At 39.0% G+C, this 23,129-nt stretch overlaps 1 protein-coding gene and 1 long non-coding RNA gene across 11 annotated transcripts in view; one reads left to right on the top strand and one right to left on the bottom strand.

Annotated features, from left to right (window-relative positions):
- lrmda (leucine rich melanocyte differentiation associated) overlaps positions 1 to 23,129 on the top strand; it is a 351,320-nt gene that overhangs the window by 72,170 nt on the left and 256,021 nt on the right. For 6 of the 10 annotated variants that reach the window (XM_037781646.1, XM_037781645.1, XM_037781648.1 and 3 more), the window contains one exon: positions 10,746 to 10,846. In XM_037781646.1, coding sequence (XP_037637574.1) covers positions 10,746 to 10,846 — 101 coding nt within the window. Of the gene's footprint in view, positions 1 to 7,380; positions 7,746 to 7,822; positions 7,932 to 8,611; positions 9,007 to 10,745; positions 10,847 to 23,129 lie in introns of those variants that run through there. The other 4 variants (XM_037781641.1, XM_037781640.1, XM_037781643.1 and 1 more) reach the window with 3 other exon arrangements.
- Positions 6,582 to 20,155, bottom strand: LOC119495296. The gene is made up of 3 exons (XR_005208427.1): positions 19,391 to 20,155; positions 16,197 to 16,202; positions 6,582 to 6,591 (listed from the first exon to the last, which is right to left on the bottom strand). It is a non-coding gene; the product is annotated as an uncharacterized LOC119495296 (long non-coding RNA).

Raw genomic sequence — 23,129 nt, forward strand, 5'->3', positions numbered from 1 at the left:
ATGTTAGGCTACTAATAGAATAGAATAGAATAGAATAGAGACTTTATTGTCATTGTCATTGTCATTGAAAACAACGAAAAACAGTTTAGCAGCTCTTGGCAATAAAAGCAAACATTAAAAGCAAACATAAAAACATTCAAATCAAAAAGTAGACAAATAAATGGATCATAAAGTTAAAATTAATAGCTACAAAAGATAATACTCATTCGTGAAGTTAAAAAGGTGAAATGTGTTGTCAGAAATCTGTCATTAACTTAACAAATAGGGCTATTTTATCTCCAACTCTAACTGTCTGTCACCTCGAGAGACGCGCACAGTTTGCAACACATCCACCCACTGGGACTTTTTTTTTCCTCACACTGGCAACCATAAAACCAACCATTTCAGCTTGAATTCCCTAAACAGACAAGCGTTGACAGGAATAGACCAATGTAGTGATGGAGGGATGTGAATGTCACATGTTTTCAGTATAATATACACCGCCCTTCTATTTCTATCTCCACCCCTCCGTCAAGTGTCAATTCTGCTCCACCGCAATCAATCAGTTATTTGTCAGACGCTGTCAATCCGCCGCTTGATTTATGTCAGCTATTGTGGCTGATTACATGCCAGTGTGACTGCGGGGAAAAGAACAAATGGGGAGAGAGAGAGAGAAAAAGAGAGAGAGAGAGACATTCTGGAGGAGACACCAAGTTTTCAGAGGAAATAAATCGATTCTCGAGTTAAGATTTAATTTTTTTTAGATGCATGGACAATAGCAGACCTCACTAGTCCAGACAATGAGAAGCAAAAGTTGAGGACTAAAATACATATTTTTTTTCCTCTGTTAACCTGTTCAGCAAAGTCTGTAACTTTTGGAGTTCTTCATCAAACACCTCTGAGGTGGCACACATGATGAAACGTTAATAACTTGCAGACAGCTCAAATATATGTGCTGTGAGGGCTTTAAGGTGCTAAAGTGCTTTTTTTTTTATATTATCGGCCGATTATGGTGTTAACAAGAAGCCTTAGGGTAATTTTGACAAATAGAAAAAAAAACATTTAAAAAAAATCCCATTATGAATAAAATAGAAAAATAAAATGGACTAATTAATCATTTACATATTCATTATTTAATGTAGCCGAAATAACTTAATATGCAAGAGTAAACATTCATTCAATATTATTCTAACCCGGGTTATTCTAACATCACGGTCTCTCAAAAAAACACAACCCTGTCCATTTTTGGGGCTTAAACGCATCATCTGCTATTGTTGCTGTTAAAACCTGTCATCTGCCTCGGGCACACACTGTCATCTGCAACAAGAATAACAAAGACTGGGGGAACAAAAAAAAGAAAATCCAGACATTTTATATTGATGTCAGCTCGATTTTATTTACATACAATGGGAAATGATTTATTTCCTTTTAAAGAGGGAGAGAAGAAGAAGAAGCGGACGGGGAGAGAAAGAAAAGAAAAGAAAAGAAAAAGAGAAATGGTCTGTCAGGCCGCTGAGAAAAGAAGTTTAAAATGCCTTGAACTATTCACCGCTGAGATGGCTAATCAGTATTGAGGCTGCGGGGCAATCGGGCAGCTTTTCAATGCGGTTTTGCTTTCATCTCAATCGGAGATGGAGGCGCTCAATTAAAAGCCTATCAGTTTGTAAGTAAATCAACGCCTATCAAAGTTGTCACATCAAACAAAACGATTATTATTGCAACCCGCCTCTGCCATTAATCTCTTCTGGGGTAATCTGCTTGACAGGTCAACTTGGAGAGCAAGAAAACCTGGAGTGGACAGTCAAAAGGGGCAAGTTTAGATATATTTTTTTGGTGGAAAACAAAAAAAACACCCAATATAAATAAAACATATTTTAGTTTATAATGTGCACAAATGCAATTTAGAATGAAAGGTATACAGCGAATAAAATAATATAAAATAAATATTGTCTCCACATGATACAATTTAGAAAGACTGTCTTTTTCAGAAGAGTGGCTACAGTTTATAGGCCCATGGCTTTGTAAACTATATGAATAAATAAAAAACAAGCAATAATTTACTTCTCTATGAGTCATAATTTTGACATCATGTGTAATATAAATAAACAGCAGCTCCAAAATAAGTCATTTTTAATGTAAGAGTTTGTATAAGAACAAAAGTCTAAAATGTGCTCAGCTCTATTCCTTCAAATGTTTTCAGTGTTTTTGTCTGGCAGAAAAGAAGAAGAAGAAGAGGGGGGGGGGGGGACGTTTCACAATATGCAAAGATGTGTGATTGATAACAGGCTTGCTGTTTTCTGCAAGGGCTGTCAGTCCGTGACACAATATGTGAGTTATTAGGGCAAAGAAGGGCAACCATAAATTTCCTCTGTCAGGCGAAAACCCTCTTTATTGTCCGTATGACGAATGGGCTTCTGCACCCAGACACCAAAATACTCGGCATTCCCCTTAAATGGGAACACATTTTTGCGACCATAATTCATGATATTTAAATAGAAAGTTTTAATATCCCCCCATATATTTCATAACACTGACATGTTTATGAATCACTCTCCGCATGCAAATACAACTATTTACATCTCGTGAGGGGGGAATATGTTGGACTTGCATGTTTACTGTAAAGCTGGGCCGAATTATTGCTATGAAGCTATGAAAAGCACACATTTCAATGTTGATTTATTCATATAGATATATATGTATAGACACATACAAACAGAAATTACGCAATTAAACAATTTTCCTATAATTGCACCTTCAAATCTCACCTATATTTATAATTTAAAAAAGTAAACCTACTTTTTTTACATGACTGTTTTGGAGCTCAAAACATAAAGTTATTATTATTTTTATCTCAGTCCATTTTCTCTCTATTAATTACTTTGTGGTGATATTCCATCTTTTTTTTTTTAAAGAGACGCATAAACCTCCAAATATCAGCAACAGATCAAATAGGATACAGGCTGTTCAAGAGAGTATTAAAACCATTAAAGCGCATGCATGAAAGTAGAAAAAGCTGTTTCTAAAAACTCCAAGGAGGATTTACAGGAAAGTCCGTGACACGACATTACCTGGAATCATTTCCTACTAAGCTCCGATGTAAAAACGTCAGAGAGGTAAAAAGGATAAAAAAAAAAATAACACTAAGACGTAGTCCTTGTGTCTAAACGAAACGGTTTTGCCTTACACACAAACAACACATGCAGCCTGTAAAATGTTGAAGCACCGCACACAGGGCGAAGTGGAGACTGAAGCCATGCCGCCTTTCCGCTGCCTCTCTCCGGGCAGCAGCGAGGGGGAAAGGGAGCCTTGTATGGGAGGTCCCGCGTGACGTCACAACATGCAGCTGAAAGCACAGGAACAACATGGTGTTCCCAAACTTTCTGATTCTCTCCGTGACTATACATTTGACTATACATTTAATGTTAGAATTTGACCAAGATACAAGCACAAGCCCTTTCCAGCAATTGAGGAGTGATCATCATTTTAGAGTACCACTGTTGTACAATTAGCTTATTTTACAAGCCAGCAATGCCACAAACAAAAATGTGCTTGGGTTCAGGGTTTATTCATTGTTCATTAAAACATACACATATAAAAGGTTTACATGCAGTAGTCAAGGTATCCATCAGCCTATGGACTATACTTTACTATTAAGTGAAACCTACCTGTTGCCCATGCACTATAGGGACATAAAACCATCATTATTGTGCTGAGGAGTAGCCAAGCCAAGGGTAAGGCCCATATCACTCCTGCAAATTTCTTCCACCATGTGAAGAGGCATTTTGTGTCCCTATGTTTGTTTCTGTCCCCTCAACCAAGTGCCACTGTGCACCCCCAAAATACGCAGGTTTGTCACCATACTTCATTAAAGCGCTACAGCACTCAGCACAGCTTCAACATGGAGAAGGATCAACATAGCAGAGAGGTATAAGCTGCTTTAGTGTTTGGCTGCAATGTCTGCAGGTTCACAGTGCCACATTAAAGTCTAAACCTTAGTTTTAAAAAAAAAATAATATGTTTTCATTTTTCATCTTGTAAACATAAAATCTATTCATCCACATCCACGTCATCACACCAAGGCAGTATGCTAGTTGTTTTGGTGGGTTTCGTCACCATAAGACACGATACACACATGAGTCTTTCTTGATACAAATACCTTAAGGGGAATAAGTATTTAATACTCTTATCAACATGGGAGAGGGCAAATATGCTGCTTTAAGCAAATGTATGCATATATTTATTATTGGAAATGAATTAACAACACAAAACAATGACAAATATTGTCCAGAAACCCTCACAGGTACTGCATTTCGCATAACAAATATACTCAAATCAAAACATGGCAAACTGCAGCCCAAAAGGCAACAACAGCTGTCAGTGTGTCAGTGTGCTGACTTGACTATGACTTGCCCCAAACTGCATGTGATTATCATGAAGTGGGCATGTCTGTAAAGGGGAGACTCGTGGGTACCCATAGAACCCATTTTTATTCACATATCTTGAGGTCAGAGGTCAAGGGACCCCTTTGAAAATGGCCATGCCAGTTTTTCCTCGCCAAAATTTAGCACAAGTTTGGAGCATTATTCAGCCTCCAAGTTTGATATCAAGTCAAGCTTTTAAACAGAGCCCACTACACCCTAAAAATCGCAAGTTGCGTTAAAGAAATTACTATCGTTATTATCGTGTTAACTTCAACAGCCCTAGAAATAACTAATCCAGTTCACCACCAAACTCCTGCTCATCTTAGTGTGCATATGAGTGAGCATACAGTGAATATACAGTGCAGGTCATACGGTCTTAACACATAATAATTATTATGTCATCATTTCATATCAGTAAACAGGATTACATCATCTTTTATTGCAGGTGGGGGGAAGTAATTGCCAATCCACTATCTTTCAATAATAAAAATAAAATTAAAGTTTATAGGTGGGCTATTAAACTTGAGTGAGAATCAAGCAAGCAAACATAAAAAAAAATCAGACGTACCACGAGACCACACTATTGTAAGAGTTTAAGCATTATTGTATTACAAAGTCCTCTTATTGTGGAGTTGACCTGCAAAGCTATACTCTAAATTGTGAAAGTGTATCATAAAAATGAGTCATATGCTTGATATGAAGCTGTAAAGGTTTGTTTACATTCACATTCCTTGTAAAATAAATCTTTAACTTGTGTTAAAACATAAAATTGTTAGTAAGTTAGTGTGTAGACGGAAAATGGCACAAAGCAAGTACGTTTATTTTTCATATTTTATCTGAAATAAAATGTTGTTTTATTTCAAATGTTTTAACGGGCTTATTATGCTTTTGTGCTTTTTCCCTTTCCTTTAGTGTTATATAGTTTTTTGTGCATGTAAAAGGTCTGCAAAGTTGCAAAGCCCAAAGTCCACGCCGAAAGGAGTTACTCTCCCCCACAGAAACACTGCTCCTGAAACACATTGCTTGAAGTCCTGCCATTTCTTCCGCAACGTGGTGATGTCACCAAGTAACACATTTGCATAACGCCTAGTTTGGCACGCCCTCAAACAAAGCTAGTCAGAATGGAGCTGGAGCGGAGTCCAAAAAGTTTGTTTCGTTTGACCAATCACAATGTAAACATGCAAACATGTTCTAGTAGAAACTCAAAATACAAGTATGTACCTAAAAAAAAAAGCATAATAGGTCCTCGTTAATAAAACAATACTGCTACCACCGCCTGTTCTTTGACCTTCAGGTCAAATTGCAGACTTTTCACATTCAAAGCCTTCATATATGACGATCTGTTGGATATTCTGTGGCAGCAAGGTCAAAATATGAATATAAAGATATAGTAATAGATGTGATAATATTTCACCATTGCTCTTACATCCATAAGCAATTGTGCCCATATAGCTTCATCCAGTTATCTTTCAGAAAGATAGAGATGCATAGTCAATGTGAACTTGGGTCATTTAGGATCAGATCTTTTTACATACAGATACACATAATTAACATTCAAGACAAGAATGCTCATAAAACCCAGTGTATACTAACCCTGACTATAAATTTAATGTTAGAATTTGACCAAGATACAAGCACAAGCCCTTTACAGCATTTGAGGAGTGATCATCATTTTAGAGTACACCGTTGCACTGTTGTACAATCAGCTTATTTTACAAGCCAGCAATGCCACAAACAAAAATGTGCTCGGGTTCAGGGTTTATTCATGGTTCATTATGAAAAACATACGCATATTAATATTAGTATCAAGAGGTCAATAGTACTAGTATATAAAAGGTTTCACCTGCAGTATTCAAGGTATCCATCAGCCTATGGACTATACTTTACTATTAAGTGAAACCTACCTGTTGCCCATGCAGTATAAGGACATAAAACCATCATTATTGTGCTGAGGAGTAGCCAAGTCAAGAGTAAGGCCCATATCACTCCTGCAAATTTCTTCCAGCATGTAAAGAGGCAGTTTGTGTCCCTATGTTTGTTTCTGTCCATAACTGCCATTTAATTTTGCATTTCATTTAAATAACCTCTTTGGGACAATTAAAGCTTGAATATTATACTCCCAAACTAAGATGGGTGGACAGGAGCATAGGTTTGTAATCAATCACTGAATACAATAGGGGTTTTACTCCTGCTGCCACATTTGACTGCATTGCAGAAGACATACTGTTTTGTAAGACCGTTGTATTGTAACATTAAAACCAAAACTATTGTGGTTTTGTGATGTGGTTTGGGCCAAAAGCAATCACAAACATAATGTCAAAATCCTTTGGTTTTATGTTTAGTCTTAGAACTAATAAGAAAGATACCACATATCCCACATCACATATGGCATATATTAATTACAGTGTAACCCTGAAGTCTGAACAGAGCTTCAACCTCAAAATAGAATAGTCTGCAGATATCAAACCAAAGTACTTAAATCCTTAGTTTAGGACAGTAGAAATATATTTATTCGAATTTATCGGCAAATTTTATGCTTACATGCTGGCATCAGCCGTGGCCGGACGCATTATGTTTTCAGTTTGTCCGTCCCATTCTCGTTCCTAATAATCTCACGATATATCAGGAACCTAGAGAGAACCGTGAGAGAATTTCTTCAAATTTGGCACAAATATCCACTTGGATTCAAGTATAACTCATTATATTTTGAAGGTCAAAGGTCAACGTCACTGTGACCTCACAAAACACGTTGTGGGCCATAACTCAAGAATTAATAGGCTTATTATGACAATTTCACACACGTGTCTAATAGGATAAAATGATGAAGTGATGACATTTTGGACAGACATGGATGTAAACTGTAACTTTACTGGTTGGCGAAAGTATACAACCATGAGGCAGTAAATTTTTTTATTTTATTGTTATTTTATTATTCTTAAATGGTCTTTCGCTAACAACATACTAATTGCTCTGACTGTAACTGCTGCTATTTTTTTTCATGTTTGTCCATCACTGTGAAGCGGAATATTATTATTTCACTGATTAAAGTGTTAAACACCTGACTAAGGAAGCCTACAACTCCTTTCAGACTGGCTCATATCTTTTTTTTTTTTTTTTTTGAAAAAACGCCCCATTTACATTGAATAACCCACAGACCATATTGTCAACAGTTTTCATAGGAACTATTTCTTTGGTAACGTGCAAGGTTAGAAAGTAGTTCCAGTAAAAAGTGTTCACAGCAAGGTCACTCAAAAATTGCAGAAAGAGACGGAGGGACGGACAGGCTATCTCAAAACCTGTGCAAATATGGCCAAAACTATCTTCATTGCTATAGCTACCACCAGGGTAAGTGAGAAATTAATTTTGTGTAATTTTAGAAAGTGAACCGACCCTCTGAACAAACCACAGACAGGCACAGGTGGCAGCACTGAGCTCATCATATCAAGGCGCTCTAACGTTCTACAATGTTATAGCTAGCTAGGCCTAATGTTACCGGGACCAGCCAGAGGAAAGGGAGACTTATGCTTTATTGTAAGTATTTCCAAGTAATATATTTAGGCTTACAACACAAATTCCTTCAAAAATGGGGATTAACAGATGAGTTTGTCAAGTTATACCTCTCAGGTAAATCCCCAATAAACAGCTGCGCATTAACCGAGCTAACACGTTAGCTTCTTAAGCTAACATTGGGATAACAGTTTAATGGACTCCTGAATTATCTTATGAGCTGGTAGCCTACTATAGCCTGGTCCAGGGGTCTCTTAGCAACCTGCGGTTCCAGAGCCACATGAGGCTCTTTAGCTCCTCTCCAGTGGCTCCCTGTGGATTTTCATTTTTATCATTGTTGTAGGTCTAGGGCCACATTGAGGCAAGAAATAAAGAGAATAAAGTCATAATATTATAAAGTAGTGATTTTACGTGTTATTTTCTTTTTTTCTTGTAAAGTTCTGACTTTATTCTTGTGATATTATGACTTTATTCTGTAAATCTCAGATGTTTTATCTCTCAATGTGGCCCTAAAACTCCGTAGTATGCATTAGACATATATACTATAGACAGATTTTTTTTTTTCTTTGCCTAAAATGGCTCTTTTGATAGTAAAGGTTGCTGACCCCTGGTATAGTCAAACAGGTGTGTTACTGGTGCTTTTCAACATGTGCTGGTGGCTATACACTGTTAAATTAATTGCTTCCTTTAAAATGTGAAATGTTTTCATACAGGTAAGGCATGAATGTATTCGAAGAACATGATGTAAGGGGTAAATGTTATACTGATCCTTTCATCAGCAGACAGTCAGCAGCACCATCCGTAACAATCTCTGCGTCCGCGTGCTTCCTCACAACAGCAGGTCAGCTGATCAGAGCGGCACGCGGAAACTGTAGTGAAGTGAATAGAAAGCAGCGCGTCTAGATCTCCAAAGTATAGCAGAGCTACAACCACAAACACCACCTTTTAATGTCGATAACAGCGGGTTTTTCTTTACGCGAGCAGGACTTTGGGATCTCAACTCAGATAGCTTTATCTTAAAATCAGCTGAGCTGTCATCCTCTGGAGAAAGAAAGTTATGGCACATAACGAGTCGCTGGTCGCTTTGAATGGGACTCAAGTAAGTTTTGGAAAGTGTTTCTGTCGGACTTTGCTCAGCTCTTTGCTTTGCATTTTTACTGCATATTTAGGCGTTACGTTATCAGTGACTGTTTACCAGTGGGTTGTGTTTATTTCTCCGACATCAGTGTCATGTGACACACTGTAGCCAACGTTACAGTCGTGACTTTTGGTTTTGCAGTTCCTCCTATACAGCTTCACTGGAGAGACTCCCAAGCTGCAGCAATATTATGTCATAAAGTGCACATATAGAGCAGGGTAGTGTGTTTTTAACTGTTGAAGTAATATGCAGTGTGCACAATAATCATTGGAGAGCATATAGAAAATGATTACATCTTTGCAAAATGAAAAGACTTCTGGTGCAAGCTTCTACACTTACATATTGAGTCATTCTATAATTAGGGGTACATTTAATGTCAACCAAAAAGTGAAGAAATCAGTTTTCTTTTTTGATAAATTATTTAGTTGTTACCATAATATACCCCCTAAATGTGCTGAATTCATAAATTGCCAAGCTCAAGCTCTAATGACTTTTTAAATATTTTAATGAAAATAAACATTTGATTCATTATGTTGTCAACTGTGTTACAGACAAATGTTATGTCATATAAAACACGAACAAGGTACTACACATTTGATAACACATTTGTTTGAAAGTTTTTGAGTCTATTCACCAGAGGTTTTAAGGTTGTCTGTGTAACTGATTTGAAAATATGAATTTTGAGCTTCATAATGGACATTTTATGGGATGCTCTCAGGAAGGATGGATATTTTTTAAACATTAATCCACATTACTCTGAATTAAGAGTTATTCACCATCCTTATGTAAGACCATCTTTTTACAGTTTAGCCAACATTTAAAAGATTTATGACTCAAAAACCACATGTAACACAGTTGACGTGATTAACACAGTTGAACACAGTACTAACTGTGGGGTTAACTGCTGTATTATAGCAGCCTATATCAACCACAACACAATAAAATGATGTTCCTCAATCATTATTGTTTTAAAGATGTGGTATCCTGAAACAATATTATTTTGCTATGTCAGGGGGGCTATTGTATTATCTGACATACTGTATATCTCTCTGTTTTTAATTTGGAAAAGGCAATATCACAGTGTATACAAAACCTTACATATATTTGTACCTAACACCCTTTTCCAGTTTTTATATACATGTACATTATATGCAAATGCACAAAATAAGGCATGTGCATGCCGCAGAACTTGTAGGTCATAACTCTAAGTCCTCTGGAGATCAAACTGTCAGCAGTTACGTTCAACTTTCTTATATATGCCCATCCTACACTCTATTAAAGATGTAACTATATACATTAGAACCAAGGGAGCTTACATTTCTTTTTCAGTATTCTCAGCAAGAAGAGGGAAGGAAATAAAAAACATTAGCAGAGTCATACAAAGTCTGTTCGTATAGGGGTTATAAATTCGATCTATTTATTCCAAATCTGGTAAAATTTGCCTTTTTGGATCCTCAAAGATTACGTCAACTTTTCAAAAATGATTCCATACCAATCATCCAGTGTAGGTGGTAGTGGATTTAGTCACCTGTTTCAAAAACAAAATGTGGTCCAGATAAAGAGTCTCCCAAGTTCAGGGGTATTTGAGTCTTAATTACAGTGCTTCATGTTTTATTAATGCCTTTCCAGTATAAACTCAGTTTGGGAGAGTCCCAGAATATATGGAAATTATTTAATTTTATTTTTCTGTATTCTTAAAGATTTCCTACATCGGACATGACTGCAAGAACATCCCAGACTTCCTTGGAGACACCTATGGCCAGCTTGCAAGAAGGCTGGATCTAAGCTTCAATCAGCTCAGGTAGATCACAGATGCAAATGCAACAAACATAATCACTTGGATGCTTATGGTGTCTGTCTCTGTCCCTCTCTCTCTCTCTCTCTCTCTCTCTCTCTCTCTCTCTCTCTCTCTCTCTCTCTCTCTCTCTTTCTCTCTCTCTCTCTCTCTCAGTCTGTTACTGGGAGACAAGCATTTTTACATCAGGTGCTATTGAATGTGTGCCCTCGGTCTATAGGCGGTCAGAGTGTCATCATGACATCAAAGAGCTGAATGTGAACGTGAGACCTGGGCTTGTGGCTCACTGGGGCGGGATAAAAGGCGGGATCGATAAATGTGACATGCTAATTTGGGGGCAAATAGAAGAAAAGATTCCTCTGTCAGGACATGAAGGAGCACGTCATGGCAGCTGCTTCAGAGGGGGCTGCCATTTCAACAGCAGGACTAGCACAGTTGATCTGGCAAGTAAAAGACAGGAGATGATGGTTATAAGGTGCTTTTGTTTCTGAACCCTTTTCATAACTGTCAGGCCATGAAGCCGTCTCAATAGAGGCACTTTTTTTTTTGTTGAATTTTATTTTTTGTCTTGAGGCAGTGCTGGAAATACGGAGTCCTCAATTTAACTGATTTACATTGTGTCGTGTTGCAAAATCCTTCGTTTACACAGTGTTCAGACCAGCTGTAAAAATCTGTTTGGGATCAATGGATAAATGAATGAATGAACCTACTGTTGAAGTGCCTTTGAGCAAGGCACTGTGAATGTGTGTAGCTATGTGACTGTGAAACAGATGCTGAAAAAAAACATCAGTCTCAGGAAACATACGACCCGAGACCTACTGACCTAATATTTATTGTATTCATGTGTGCACGCAGTTTTGCATGTAGGGGCTAAATGTGCTACAGTGAGTGATTATTCAGACTATTACAAGGATTGTTGAGTTTGAGGGTTGCCCTTGTTTAGTTGAACCTGAATACACAGAGTGAAAAGAACAATTGCAATGGCATTTTCGAGAAATCATTTTTGATTTTTACTTTTTCCATCTTTTATGTTGTTTAGATAATTTGGTCAAAAAAAAAAAATAATCTTGGTTGTATGCTGTGTCTAGCAGTGTCACCTTGTTCACGATCTCACAAAACAGGTTGTAAAAAACGTTGTTTTTGAATGTTCTCTCTACGATATCCAGAGCATCAATATAGCAGCAAACAACTATGTGCTATGTAAAGATATAGAGGAGTAATGTCTACCTGAGCAGAGAATGAAGTCTCTCCCTCTGTGTGTGTTGTGATTCGAATTTCTCCGCACTTTGTTGACATTGTCGGGCCGGACGTTTGTACTTTTAGTGCATGTTCGTGCATGTGAGTGTGCCCCACTGGCTAGCTAACGGCCGCCGCTCTGCACTGTGTTCATACGGCGGTTAAAGCTGATAACGCTGCACTGACCAACTCCACCCCCTCCCCCCCAGGTTAACACTGTTAGCTCTGTCAGCAGTGCGGCCTTTGTTTTTACTGTTAGGGCTGTTAGCACCGTTAGCTATGAAAACCAAAATGTGGTCAATGGTTACTCTGCATCTATGTCTATAAAGTACTGTTGTGATGCTGCTTGTTCACATACCTGATGAAAGTCGTGCAGACTGACAGTGTTATAATTACATTTAAGAGAGATGGTGTGAATGAGTTTTCACTTTTATTACTCATCATGCTGCCCTCAAATGCACCTGTCACAGATTCAGGTGTTCAGAAATATTTTTCACTTGATGCTCAGCAGGTGAAAATTGGTTTCAAATGTAATCAGCCACTTTCAGCACCCACATTCAGTTAATGTCAGAGTGGGCGATCAGTAGCTTTTCCATGCTAGTGTTATCAAACAGCTAACGGTAAGCAAGATGTTTATGTTATTGTTAACTTACAGTAACTGGTAAACTTTTGAGTAATGTTTTTACACAGAATGATTGTCTCATCAGATCATGACTGCTGTGTGCATGGTACTTGGATAGTCAACTGGTAGACGTCTTGGCGTTACCTCAGAGGAAGTCATGTTGTGTCTTGCAAGCAGCTTTATGAAATCCGACTGAAACAACTCTTATGTGTGTTTCTTTCAGGGAGATCAAGGCTGGCATTATGTTCCTCGCCTTTGAACCCGTCACATTAAGGACTTGATGTTTAGAATCAAATATTTATGACTCAGATATTACTAATTCATTATTAATTTTCAGTTTGGCTAATCTCACATGTCAGATATCATTACCAAACTTCAAAGGGTGGTATGGGCAGAGAAGCGGTGCAGGAGCAATGAGGTGGTGCTCGACCCATTTGGGGCTCATATCAACGGACTATTGATTGATGGTTTGCTAGTGGGCAAAATGATCTGTTACATAGTGCTTCATCTTTTTCTCTTATAGATACTGTGTTTAAACGGCTCACATTGCAAACCTGTATAGCGAGCTAACATAAACTTTAACTCCCATCGTAAGCACAGCGTGAACGCTGTATCTCTCTCCATATAAAGTATACATTACTGAGCTGCTAGGGTGGTTATGCAAGTCTTTCCACCAGACACACACTCACATTACAGACCTATGCATCCACTATTCTCTCTTAAATCCGTTCTCTGTTGCAATCAGTGTCAGTATGAGCTCACATGACAACATTGGGAGGTCGTGGGTGGGTGGAGCTGTGAAATTCAATAAGCAGCTCAACATGTGATAAATCGATATGCTAACTAAGGCATAGCCACCCCCTCAGTAGTTTTGATCCACATAAGAATGCACCAAATAGACAGAGGCCCCTGACTCACAGCTTTATAGTGAAAAACTTTTCCTGAAAAAAGTAGCCCCTGAACTCTTTGTGCCGCTGTACTTGTGTGTAGCTCTTTGAGTTTGGTGGTAAGGATAAAATCAAATTCCACTATTTTTGACACAATATCTTGATATAAAAAGGTTACTTGGTACTTGTAGAGTGTGCAGTTGGACCTGTCCTGACAAAATACCAGACACTATTCTGTCACCAAGTATTTACGATCACTCAAGAAAATGGGCACAAATCAACTCCGCTTCAAAACATTTATTTGGCACAACATTTTCAGACATATTGTTTCTTGGATTGATTTTCTAACTGGTGGGATTTCCTGCAAGATGATACTTAAAAAGTTAATTGTAAATAATTAGTTGTTTTTTTTATTCTCACACTCTAACAACTAGCTAGCTAGCTACCGGTACCGGAGGAAGGAAGTGGTAAAGTAGTGAAGTCTGCCTCTTGCTTGGTTTGATTGGTTGCCTGGTCCAAGTGTGACATTTACGAGTGATGCAATGCTGCGCCTGGTGCTGAAAAGTTGAGAATATTTTAACTTATAAGCAAGTTTAAAAAACGCAGGAGGCACGGCAGGTGTGCTGTACTATAGGAAAACAATGGTTTTGTGTGCAACGTGTTTCTAGTGATGCGTCTCCGTGTGATCGGGGCCTTAGACGAAATAGCATTGGTATGTGGGTATTACATCACAGCTATAAACCAATCAGATGCTTGATTTGAGCCTTATATCACAATATTGTATAATTATTTATCTCCTAGCTTCAACATTAGCTCCTAGCTCCGTGTCAGATAGTAGAGACATTTGTGTATTGACACCATGACCTCTTTTCAGTGTCAGCTCAAGCAAGCCAGGTGCAAACAGATGCACATGTTATTGAGACTCGGTGGACTGCCTTCAGCATCATGCACTTCTTCACGCTGCTTGACTCAAATCGAGAGAGAGACATTGCCAGAGTTCGTTGTAGCTAATATGCTTATTTCTGTCAGCTCAATTGACAACACTCATCCGGCAACCTGACAATGAGTCACAATGAGAAGAAATGTACTGGCATCACCTTTAACTGAGTTCTGTGTGTTTTTGTTTTTTTTGTGTGTGTGTTGCAGACATGTTTATGTTTGTGTGTATGCTTGTGCATGTTTGCTTGCATGCAGTGTTTGCGCATCTGTCTCCGTGAGCATAACTGTGAGTGGCTGGGCAGGTAATGGCAGGGTGAAATTATGGTAGCGGGCTGTCACACCCACACCTCTCCCTCTGTGTGCCGCGGTGTCAGCCTGTCTCATCAATGTGTTGAGAAGTGTGGCTCACAGTGAGATTTCTGTCTCGGGACGGGCTCGGATAGTGTTGTGTCGTCCACTTTGTTCCAGGTCAGGTGTGTACACAATGCACTGAGTGGGCATGTGCTGTCTTGACACGATTCCTCTCTGTGACTGGGGTGCATTCTGGGTGCTTGCATCTGTTACATGGCAGTGTTACCGCCCTGGACACATGAGGTTTGAGCAGGACACATGTCTGTGAGTCACAGGATGAATTCTAATGTTATTAGAGCAGTTGGAAGACCTTTCTTCTCACATCTGACACGGCATCTTGATAAACAAATCACATTTGTGCAATGGCAGCTTTTATGAAACCTTAAACCTAACCTGAAAGCGAAGCCTCCTCTATTTTTACTTAGATCTGTTTTAGCTAGTTAGATATGCCTATCACTTGTCCTCTCAACACATGCGATACCGATTACTGCACATATAATGTTGAATTGAATGTAAAATGTTAGAAACAACTGTCAAATATTTGCTAAAGTTGATCATGATGTTGGTCATTCCAGTTGATCTCATCTGTTAAACAAATGCTATCAACAGCAGAACTTTATTAAAGTGTAGTGCTTAAAATGCACACCAAAATGGGACTATCTGTACAAACTATTACGATACAACAGCCTTGCAATAATTTTACCCACCTTTAGCATGTTCAGTTTTTGTTGTTTTGTGTAAGAGAAGTGTTGATTTAACTCTCTTATCATTTTGGCGGCTGTAGTTTGTGTTAGTGTTATTTTAAGGAATTTCTAATATTCTGTTCACTGTGGTAAAATATTGGAGACATAAACGTGAAAAGTCTTATAAGACCAACTTGATCTTTAGCATGTGTTAAGACCGTATGACCTGCACTGTATATTCACTGTATGCTCACACATATGCACACCTAAGATGAGCAGGAGTTTGGTGGTGAACTGGATTTCTAGGGCTGTTGAAGTTAACACGATAATAACGTGTTAACGATAGTAATTTCTTTAACGCAACTTGCGATTTTTAGGGTGTGGTGGGCTCTGTTTTAAAGCTAGAGTTGATATCAAACTTGGAGGCTGAATAATGCTTCAAACTTGTGCTAAATTTTGGCGAGGAAAAACTGGCATGGCGATTTTCAAAGGTGTCCCTTGACCTCTGACCTCAAGATAATGTGAATGAAAATGGGTTCTATGGGTACCCACGAGTCTCCCCTTTACAGACTTGCCCACTTTATGATAATCACATGCAGTTTTGGGCAAATCATAGTCAAGTCAGCACACTGACACACTGACAGCTGTTGTTGCCTGTTGGGCTTCAGTTTGCCATGTTATGATTTGAGCATATTTGTTATGCTAAATGCAGAACCTGTGAGGGTTTCTGGACAATATTTGTCATTGTTTTGTGTTGTTAATTGATTTCCAGTAATAAATATATACATACATTTGCTTAAAGCAGCATATTTGCCCTCTTCCATGTTGATAAGAGTATTAAATACTTGACGAATCTCCCTTTAAGGTGCATTTTGAACAGATAAAAAATGTGTGATCTATTTTTAATTAATCACAATCAAATATTTTAATCGATTGACAGCCCTCGTTATTTCATCAGAATTTTTTGTACAATAGTATCGTGTCAAATCTCGTATCTGATTGAATAACTTTTACTGGTATCACAGTTTCACTAAAGGTTAAGACTCCAAAACAAATTAGACGAGTATGCTCTGAAATTTTCTTGCAATCACTTCAAGCAGCCATGGATGCATTCAGTGGAAAGTCACCAGTTAACAGGGAAACCATTTAACCTGTAACACTGGTACTTGACTCTCTCCTCCATCATTGGTAGCATTCTCCTGCAGTGGTTGACCTGTATTTTGTCTACTGTCAGGCTGGACAAACTTAACACATCTTGTTGGTAACATGAATAATGCTTTTAATGGTAAGCCTTAATTAGCTTGCGTATCATCCTCCTGTTATGTTGTCTTTTTACCTTCGCAGTTACAGTTAGAAGTGGTGCGTTTAAATACATTCTATTATTGCAGATATGGTCAGGTTTTGGTAAAGTTGATAGAAAATCGGAGCAAGGCAGCTATCTTTTAATTTCTGACCACATAGAACTTTAATTCATTAATACTTAAATGTAGCGATGAACTCCCGCCATTAGACTTTTAAGTTGAAATTAAGCCTGCCATTAAGAAAGAGGGATCCATATTGGACGTTTGTATTGCAGATTAACCTCAGCTACCTGTGTATGTGTGTGTGCAGTGTGTGTGTGTATGTGTGTGTACTGTGTGTGTGTGCCTGTGTCTGAGGTGGTATGTGCTCACCCAGGCTATGTTGGTGATGGCAGGCGTTTTGCATTTTAATGACAAATCAAGTATGCTAACTCGCGTTTTAAAGCGAAAGTGCTCTAAATGTCGCCCGGCTGTCAAAATGAGATGTAAGTAGTCTGATGAAAAGAGAACAAAGAAGACAAAGTAGGGAGGCCTGGTACACTGAGAAATGAAATAAAACCTTGTATGGCCTGTCAGCTGTGTCGTTTTATATTCATATCTAAAGAACATTATAGTATTACTCCGCCGCTCATGCCTCACTCATCTGTCTCTCTTAATTCGTCACAGGCACCGCTCTGTCTTTCAAGTCGCTGTGTGTCAACACGGGAAGGGGCCTGCTAATTGACAAATGAGAGACATCAAGTGCTCCTTTTCTATCCAAGCTAGGTAGACTCTGGTTGTTTGATGGTGAGGGAAGGGGGTGGGGGGGTATGTTATTGGCAGAAGCCCAGTAAGCGGCATTAGACCAGTCCTAGAATGAGAAGTGACAACGGCAAGAGAGCCTGTCATTGTCTTGCCTAAGTGTTCAATCTTCAGAGATGCCGGTATGCAGATAAAGTGTCAGTTAGGAGGAGAGGAGATGAAACATTGGCAGTATGAAGTCCTCAAATCACTTAACTGGGAGCGTAGAGAGAGTGTGTGTCTGGTAATAGTGGTTGTGTACTCTGTGCTGCTGAGGAAATATATTCCATATCCGATCTATCAGGCCTGTTTAGGCCGATATTCTGGGATAACCTGATCTGTGTCTCATAAATTAAGGAAGATGCAGAGATTTAAACCAGAGAGATGAGAGGGACAAGGTCTGGCAGGAAATAAGTTATTCATATTAAGGACATTGATTTTTTTTTCATCATTCTATGGTATTGGGGGGGGGGGGGAACCTATCTTTTTAATTTTCACCAGGATGTTTTCTTAAATGATGTACTACTCCTGGGAAAGTGATGGGATGACATAGAGCTCAGGATGTTATGCTTAATGAATAGCTTGTCTCTTTCCTCCATCTCTCCAATTTGAGGTTATATCAGTATTTTCTTTTATGCGAAACACTTTTCTCGCTGTTGAAGACAGTTAAAACAGTACCAACAGAGAGCCTGAGTCCTTTAGTCAAGAAGTAAAGAGTAATTTGTTCTATTTATCAAAATCGTATGTGTGGTACGTGATGGCTCAAGTCATTAGAGATTCTACTTTGGACAGTCTCAATTTTAATGTCTTTGGATAGATCTGTAAAAGATTACATTATAGGCATCTGACACAAAACCTCAGTTAAAACAACAATCTTCTAATGTAACGAAAAAGCCAGTTAATATCTGTTTTCTCTCTTTGGCAAAATGCACAACTATTATATGATCGAAAGCTATTCAACAAATTGCAACCAAAACCCCAATAATGTGGCCTTTATTATGTCCATTGTTTTGATTTTGTGTTTTCCATGTTCAGCAGTGTATTTTCATTCTTAAGCTAAATTTGCTTTAATAAAAAATTGCCTGAAGGCTAGAAGATGTTTGCAGATGAACTGCATATTTTATCCTCCCTAATGGATCTCATTAGATGTGGTACATAATATGCTCTAAGGCCAAGCATTTATTAAGATCTAATGTTTTGATTTGTTCCTATACACTTCTTATATACAGTCTATGGATTGAATACATACTGTATACTAAACTACATCCTGGATGGACTGAATTAGATCGACATTCGGTTAAGCCATGCCCATCTTCTCAATGGAAATTAAAGTATTTATATAGGTTTTAATGGGAAACCAACCCCACTCTCTCATCCAGCATTATTTACCTCGGTGACAGTAAGAACAAAGACAGCTAGATGAACAGTAGGCTAAGTGGAGTAATCGCACAAGCAAGGTCTTCCAGCCTGCTTATTTCTGCAAGATTCACGTGGTTTCACTCTTGGATAAGTCATGTAAGTGAAAATATTTCCTTACTTCTTCTGCCAGGCTTGTTTAAGGAAGTGGCACAATTACCATGACAACATACTATCCAGTGACACTGCGCAACAATCCTTGATGTTGCACACAGCATTGCAGAAGTATACATGTTTGCAACATCAATTCTCTCGAGAGACAGCCGTTGAGAGTGTCAAGCAACCAAGAATAAAAATAAACTAGACTCTCTCGGTCTGTGTTAGTAGATATTTACTTAACTTAACTTTAAGTTGTGGACAAAGCAAGCCATTTGAGGACGTCATCTTGGGCTTTGGGAAACACTGATCAACATTTTCACCCTTTTCCAAACAACTAATCGATTACTCGAGAAAATAATCGACAGATTAATCAACAATGAAAATAATTGTTAGTTTCAGCCTTAATATAGATTCATCTCTCAGAAATGCTCTGATTTCCTAAAGCAGTTGGGCACTGTAGTTTTAAGCAAATGGTACTAAAACAGAAGTAAACTGTGCATTTGTTTGGGAATATTTTCAGCGGCGGATGGTTACACATTTGGAGATCTAGTGTAGGTGGGATTGGATCAGAATAAGCTACCATACTCATGTTAATCATAATGGAGGAACATGTCACCCACTGCTACAATGTGGCTCATTGATGTGTTTTTGATTTGGTTTTGAACAATGGACGTCTACGGCACAGAGGAAAAAGCTACATCAGGCTTTGGCTTCACAGTCAAGCAGCTAGTCTGTCGACTGCACGGTTCCTTTACCCCCAGTATAACATAGTATAAATCTTTATCTCTCTGTTAAAACACAACAAAAGTCCACTGATGGCAGGGGAACCATCTGTTAATCACTGTCAGGAGCTGCCATCAACCTTCTAGGGCGATACACATCCTCCTCTCTCCTTCAATATAAGGCCATCTTGTGGTTTCGGATTCTGAATGGAATGGAACATCTTTATGTTCCTTTTGTTCACATTATATATACTGGGCAGCGATGCCATTCCTTTTATGACTGCGTCACATTTTTTATTGTATATCCCAAGACGGATGGCGTGCCACTGACACGGAGATTTACAGGCCTTCAGCTTGCAGTGGCAGAGCTTTAGAAGGGTCTGCTGACATCTAGCCAACACTTTGGAGGAGGAGAATAAAAGCTGACATTTTATTGGCTCTAAGAGAGAGAGAGAGAGAAAGAACAGTTTTTTTGGGGGTAGGGGAGGAGGAAGGAAGGGAGAGAGGAAAGAAAGGAGAGGAGATTCTGTTTCTCTACTTTATATTTTTCAGCACTGCCAGCTGTCACGGGGACCTTGCTAAAAAGAGGGGATTTATTGGGTATTATTTAGAAACTTGTCAGTGGTAATGACTGCAGCTATGATTTCAATTATCACCCACTAAATATAGCTTAATTCACTGCCTTGCTGGCCATAATGAGCCGCCCTGACATCATTTTTCAAAAAATTCGATACCATGCTATTTTAATATTTTATGTTGACCACCGATTTAATTTTCCTCCCTGGTGCTTGGCATGTGGCAAGGTCCCACTCCCTCATGTGCAGTTGGATAGTCAGAGCTATTGAGTTCAAAGCTGTCCCAGGGATATATTTTTTCCATTGACAGAAATCCAATTAGTTTTAGTACACAGTCTGGCTGAATAAAAAGGGTCTTAAAATCTACAATATGTTTCCTTAGCGTTTTAGCAGAGTGCAGAGCCAGTGATGGATCTTTATGATTTGACCTGATGGGGCCCGAGTGGACACACTCCCTTTTCTATTTTGGCAAGTGAAAAACAAACCATCCATATGTCTTACTCATTTTGATAGGCGTAGCAGAGTCTTTTGATATCGCGTAAACATCTACTGTACAGCGCACGCACTGGTTAAGATCTTGACTCTTGTACATATTTAAACACTTATTAAATACTTTACAACTGCTACGCATATTCTGCCGAAACACCATGTAAATATGAGAGAGGGGGAAAGAGTCAGATGTATAATTCAGTAGTGACATGTTTAGTAAGTAGACGATTTGGGGAGAGTTAATGTGTACTCAGGTTTTGACATGAGGGTTCGCATTTTTAAGCAAGCATTAAAAGGGAGATGATTAGGCCTGGCACTCGGCCGTCAATAACAAGCTCACTGCTTGAAGTTGATGATTTGGGTGAATTCTGATATTGTAAAAGATGCTCCTTTTCTTCAATCCTCTTGCCTGGTTTTAAAGAATGTAATAGAGTGCCTCAGGGATGACGTATTTTTGTAGGCCAACCAGGAAGTTAGCATCTCCCTGGGTTCCCTCGACAAAAAGCCGATGAGATTTTTCCATTGGGTTTTGGATAATTGCACAAAATAAACTCTGTGGCAAACACATGTTGATGATACTTACATGTTTTGTTCAGCAAGGTAATCTTCACAAATGAACGCAACTTCTATGATTTTTGAATTGTGAATGCAATCGCCAGAAGTAAAAAGCTAACGATAGGCTATAAACGAACTACACCACGGTCGCATGAGCACAAGTAAACACAGTGAGGCTGTAAAGGCGGACGAGTCGGTGTGATGATGTTTAGTAGTCTCATTTATTACATGGCTTTGTTGAATAGTCGATTCTGATTGGTCAATCACAGCGTTCTGCGGTTTGTTATTTCTTTATAACAGACCGTTGCTATGAATAACAGACCGTTGCTATGGGCGCAGTTCTGATCTCGGACTCTGGCGGACCGTTTTTGTGTCAAATTATTGATTTCTAAAGTAAGTAGCCGTGTAATAAGCGGGATAATGTACAGCAAGCATGTCATTTTTGTGAAATAAACCCCATTGCATTGTACTCCGCTCCGCGTCGGGCAGTGGCATCGCCCTGTTGGGGTTTATTTCACAACAATGTCCGGCTCGCTGTACATTATCCCTTACTTAGCCACTTGTTAGCCACTGCCTTTTTATGATACAATGCTTCAAAATTCACGAGTGGGATATTTACTGACATATTTTATATCGTAAAACAAAACGTCAAAATCTCTTAAGCTTGTGTTAACCATAGACCTTACTTCAGGCATCTAACTAAAAACCCATTCAGAAAAAACATTGAATCCAGACAAGGGAATCGAAAGTGCTAAAATGCTAACTCATTTTCTGTAGCTCTCAATATATATATATATATATCAGTGGCGGCTGGTGGATTTTTTTTTGGGTAGGGCCAATCAATTTCAACAAACATCCTAGTACGATTCAATGCAAAAAAAGGTATCAAAAACGCATTACTACTTTGCAGTTACATTTCTATCATTTATTCCAACACTGACATAAGGACATCTTATTCATACAATTCAATTCCCCTCATGACGGCAGCCCCGTCGTACGCCTGGGCAATAAGTTTGTCTGTTTGTCCGGGTGGGAGTATGGTGCTCAGCCTCTCCATAAGCGCTGTAGCGATGGTGTCAGCGGTCGCGTTCTGGATGGTGATGTACTCGAAGAACCGCTCTTGTACATTACCGCTAGCATCTATGTAGCGTAGCACGAGCACCAGCTGGCAGTGGGTGGAAATGTCCGTCGTCTCGTCCGCTTGAATGGCGATAAAATCCGCGTTTTTGACTTCCTCCAGAATGTAATCCCTTACAACCGACAGCATGCAGTCCAGCAGCTCGTTCTGTACCGTCTTCAACGTGCCTTTGAAAACGCTGGCTGTCTCGAGGTGCTCCTCCAGCACACTGTCGAGGGACGCTACAAAGTCCACAAGTCCCTTGAACACGCCGGGGTTGTCCGAGGAGTCAGTCTCGTCATGCCCACGCAAGGCTAACTCAAAAGCCCCGCAAAACTTGACACAATCAATTATTTTTGATAAAATGTGCCGGTTTTTATCCACCTCCTCATTGTGCTTCTTTACCGCAAGCCTGTGTCCTTCGTCCAGCTGCATTGCAATGTTCACTCTGCCTAGCATAGCTAGCTTCACGGAGTTATCTATGTGCATCCTGGTGTTCTCGTGTTTTCTTATTTTT

The sequence above is a fragment of the Sebastes umbrosus genome, chromosome 10 (assembly GCF_015220745.1).
Source record: "Sebastes umbrosus isolate fSebUmb1 chromosome 10, fSebUmb1.pri, whole genome shotgun sequence".
In the NCBI taxonomy this organism is placed as follows: Eukaryota; Metazoa; Chordata; class Actinopteri; order Perciformes; family Sebastidae; genus Sebastes; species Sebastes umbrosus.